This window comes from Caloenas nicobarica, chromosome 23, assembly GCF_036013445.1.
Source record: "Caloenas nicobarica isolate bCalNic1 chromosome 23, bCalNic1.hap1, whole genome shotgun sequence".
NCBI lineage: Eukaryota > Metazoa > Chordata > Aves > Columbiformes > Columbidae > Caloenas > Caloenas nicobarica.
This window is the reverse complement of record NC_088267.1, coordinates 2,967,668-2,972,322: the sequence shown is the minus strand read 5'-3', so window position 1 is coordinate 2,972,322 and position 4,655 is coordinate 2,967,668. Positions and strand designations below refer to the sequence as shown.

Genomic DNA, 4,655 nt, shown 5'->3' with positions numbered 1-4,655 from the left:
CTAGGCAGGGCTGGCGGACGTCGCGGGTACCGCGGCCCCTCTCTGTTTGCTCTTCCTCCTCTTGGTGCCAGACTTAGCGTCTTTGGTGTCTTTACGATTTCTGTTCCCATTCGCATTGTCTTGCTTTCCTTGCTCTTCCTTCTTCTTCCTTTTCCCTGCAGTAAAGCAAAGGGGCACGGTGAGGCTCTCCAGCAGAACGAGCTGGCCCGTGGCCCTTTGCCGCCGGGGGTGGCCCAAGGGCCTGCACCCTCCCCGCGCAGAGGTGCCCCCAAGCCACCCCGTCTGCCAGGCTGCGCTTTGCATTGCAGGGAAGGAGGATCAAATCTGGATTTAGCTTTGTAATTGTCAGTCTCCAGCAGAAGTGTTAACACTTGCATTTCTCCGCGGCTGCATACCAAGCCCCTTAGCTAACGCGGGCTGCCGGGTGCATCAGCGGAGCAGATCGGCCGTGTCTGCCTCCCCCTGCCCGGCTCTTTAATCCCTGCGGTATTAGTTACTGCTCAGAACCGGTTTCCCTCAAAACACTCAGCCCAGCTGCAATCCTTGTCCATCCCATGAGAGGATGACCAAACCACCGTTCATCCTGAAGACACCCTCACTCCTGGGAAAAACGCAGACCTAAGCACTCAGGTGGAGGAGAAGACGGCTCCCACCACTGCAGCGCACAGGTGTGCACCTTTGCTGCTCAGCTCCTTGCTACTCTCTGCCCAGGGAAGGAGCTAAAATATCTGACAGCCCGCGGGACACACGACTGGCCGTGCTGGGTATCACACCCTGGGGTCTGTGCCGGTTCCACCCAGGGTCTGTCTCACTGCTGTCATGTCGTGTTCCCCATACCACAGAGGGGCAGTGAGATGAGCAGCACATTTGTGATACTGGACAATGGGCTGAATGCTTGTGCCTGACAAATAAAGGGTGCTGGGGAGGGATGGTGAGATATTCCACGCCTGCTCACCTTCGGGGCATTGGTTCTTCTGCACGGTGCATCGTCGCACCTCCGTGGTGGCGGGACACAGGGACACGTCTCCAGAGGGAGCCTGCAGAATCCGTCGCGTTCGCTCCTCGTTGCCCTTCTTGAAGCCACAGAGCTTCCTCTTCTTGGAGCAGGGCCCCCAGGGCCCCCACTCACTCATTTCACATTGTGCTGCCAGATAACAAGAGAGGCCAGTGGTGACTCTCGTTTCTCCATTGCTGCCTCAGGATTCCCGGAACCCTTGCACACCATCGCACCTCTCCCCCACTTTGGGCTGGACGGGAACGTGTGTTTCCCCAGCAGCTTCCTCAGTTTCCGGAGCACCCCCTTCCTTGGCGCACTGCACAGACTCTGAGTCACGGCCCGGACAAGCAGCAGCAACACTGGGGTGCTGCTCCCCATCTCGGCTGCTTCCCAGAGGGCTCTGCCCTCTGAAGGGCTGGGTCTGGCCCGTACCGTCACCCACCCGACACGGCTACGATGAGCCGTCATCTCTGAGGGGCTCATTTTATCTTCCAAACCAAACCGTAGCAATACATGTGACCGGACCCGACAGACACACAGAAAGTTCAGCGGAAGGTGCCCGAGCATCACTTACCAGGACTGCTGCACTCCATGGTGCCGTTGGCAGCAGAGTAGCCTTCAGGGCATGTGACGTAACATCTCCCTTTGTGCAAATACAAACCTTCCTTACATTTTGTGCAAAAGTTTCGACTGAAACAGGACTCACAGTTCTCAATTTTGCATTCTGGGGAAATAAAAAACACACAAAATCCCATCACATAATCTGAGGTGAGCAAAAGCCTCAGGAAGCTTGTGACTGCTAACTGGTGTTTGCTCCTGGCTCCAGGGGCTCTGCCAACAGCCAGGGCAAGTCAGCGTCCTGCCAGCCCTGGCTGTGCCGCTCAGATAGAGTCAGTTTTCTGTGCTGTCCCCTGGTACAGGACAGAGCTGCTGTGCTGCGGCTCCCATGGCCAGCACCAGCTGCTGCCAGATTGGAATTGGGCAGGATGGAAAAGGTTTGGGCTGGTGTTCAGCTTGAGGATCAGTCAGCCAAAGGGGGACAGTGCAAAGAATAAAGTCCCATATCCACTGCTCCAGCTGCAGCTACAGTACAGGCTGCAAAGAGATGGGGTTAGATGGAAATCTGGCCATGAGGGTGGTTTGCGTGAAGCTGCCAGGGAAGTGATCGCATTTTTCCATGTCCAGTTTCTTTCTGGTGCTCTGGCTGAAAGACGCAGCCCCAGGCTGGGCGCTCGAGGTGCCTTGGCCACCATCAGCACAAAGAGGGGGTTATTCTCTGGGGAGATGGCTGCCCTGATCGGCACTGCCTTCTCCCCTTCCATACAGCCGCAGCATCTCCTCCCCGTGGCCGCTGCTGCCCTCGTTCTGCCCACTCCCTCCCACCCCCTACTCACTGATGCACTTGTTCATGTCTGTGTTGCGAAGGCCAAAGTATCCCAGTGGACAAGATGGCAGGCAAATCCCAATTTGCCGGATATCATTCCTCTCCAGAAGGATGAAGAGTTTGGGGGAACATCTCAGGCACCCGTTGAACTCGGAGCACAGGTCGCAGCCTCTGGCACAGCCCTGGCTCAGCTCGGTGCTGACTGCAAGAGCAAGAGAGGCAGCGGTTGGTGCCCAGCTCTGCCGTGGGGCTCCGTACGCCCCATCCCTTGCCCCACAACACCGACATCACGGGCGGGATGGGCAGAGATGGGGACCCCGAAGGCCGGGGTCCCGTTGCACCGACAGCCTCGCCGCAGCTCCTGGCGCTGCCCCGGCACAGCCCCGCGCCCGATGCCCGTGAGCCGCGGGCACATTGCTGGACGAGCCGGGATGGAGCTGTGCGGTGCCGGAGCAAAACCCTCTGACTGATTCTGCGCTGCGCCTCAATCCCGGCTGCATCCCCAGCTAGATCTCACTCTGACCTCGCTTGTGTTGGCTGTATCTGGCAGTGCAGGAGGTTTCACTGCCCTGAAAATAGAGATGTGTCCTCAGCTCCTAAATTCAGTCCAAGAAAAATACTCAATCCCATGTCTTGAGAGTTTTCTGCTTTTAATTACCATAGAAAATGCTGCTTGTTTTGAAACCAATAGCATTCTTTGCAGGCTAGAATGCAGGTTATTTTTATTAGTTTATTATGCAAGCAGCGTCCTTGTTTATAGAAAAGCTGTGTATTTTAAAAAGTATTCTTTTAAATACTGTGTTTACTACACTTCAAAAGCATCACAGTGTTCACATGGCAGACTGAGAGGTAAGAAAACTTTCCTCCCCCTCCGCAGTGACCCGAGACCCCGGCAGCTCCTCCATTGCAGCCCCATCGCTGGGGCTGCAGGACTGGTGGCTGCCGCAGCCTCGGGCGATGACACAGAAAGCAGACGGGTCCCCAGCCCCACAGACCCTCTGCACCCGGCGCCAGGAGGTTTGCTGGGTCTGGACTGGGATCTCCTCTTGGCATTTTGTGCCCTGGCCCCTGGTTTGCAGGGGACCCCCAGGGGTCCAGCCCTGTCCATCCTGCAGCGCTGAGCCCCAGTGCCCAGGTCTGCGTCCATAACAAAGGATAAACCTGGCCCTCGTGGCAAATTGCACTTTATAGCATTAGCCACGACATCAAGTTTTTGCTGTTCTCACAGGGCTCAACAATCCCAGTTTTAATACAACATCATTTTAATATGATTTAATTTAAAACAGTTTTAATGTAAAACAGTTCTAAAACCAGTGTACAAAAATGAGGGCCAACCCATGGGGCCGCTCTGGTGCCGGTTCAGCCTGGCTGCCCTGCGTGAGCCCCAGGCTGGAACCGGCCGAGGACCGGCCAGGCTGGAGGGAGAATAAACCCCCCATGCACCCCGGGTCACCCGCGGCCCTCCCGTCCCTGCCTGGAGCTGCCTGTGGGGTTAGCGGAGACAGCTGCCGAGGTGACCGCTGGCAGGTTGGGGCTGCGGCAGGTCCTGTGGGACAGGGCACCGCACATTTCTGCATGCAACAGGGACCAGGGGAGTGCCGAGGGTCACCCCACGCTCTGCCTAGCGCTCTGTGTTGACAAACACATTCACCATCCGCGCAAAGCATCACAAGAAGAAGTAGAGAAGAAAAGCGTTTCATACATACTTCGTCTTTGCCTCTTGCCCTTCACCACTTTGCTGCTGCCTGTTAGATCCATCGAGCTTAGAAAAACCACCACCACAAACAGTCCAAGCTGCATAGTAACACTCCAGCGCTGCGGCCCCTCCGTGGCAGGGTGGTTGGAGGAGCCGATCCACAGCTGGGGACCTCTCTGCTGCCGCTAGAACGTCTCGGGCTGGATCAGAGCTGAGAGTCTGTGCGCAAAGCCTGGTACGGGACCATATCCACACACTACATCAGCGACAGCGAGCTTAGGTAGCAGGTAACATGGCTCTACCTTCATCCCCGTGAGGAGCGCAGGAGCTGGGCTCTAGTCCCATCTGGGGCTCCGGCAGCGAGCGTTAGCTGCTGGCAGGTTCCAAGTGTGCTCGCAGGAACTGCAAAGGAAGAAGAGAACAGATTAACTCGCCGGTCGACATTGCTGCCGTATCAGCTGGGCTCAGCACGGCGGCGGCAGAGCATGGAAACCGTGGGGAGAACTGGGGGACCGGCACACAGTGGGTGCAGGACGAATCCCCCTCCAAGCTCATCCACGAGACACTGCATTGCTTAA

The 4,655-nt window shown here is 56.9% G+C and overlaps 1 protein-coding gene across 1 annotated transcript; it reads right to left on the bottom strand.

Annotated features, from left to right (window-relative positions):
* On the bottom strand, nucleotides 1-4,181 carry RSPO1 (R-spondin 1). Its single transcript, XM_065650714.1, has 5 exons — nucleotides 4,088-4,181; nucleotides 2,392-2,583; nucleotides 1,572-1,721; nucleotides 956-1,144; nucleotides 1-155 (listed from the first exon to the last, which is right to left on the bottom strand). Exons 1-5 carry the CDS (start codon nucleotides 4,179-4,181, stop codon nucleotides 1-3), a joined length of 780 nt encoding a protein of 259 aa, XP_065506786.1.
* Between the last annotated feature and the right edge of the window lie 474 nt (nucleotides 4,182-4,655).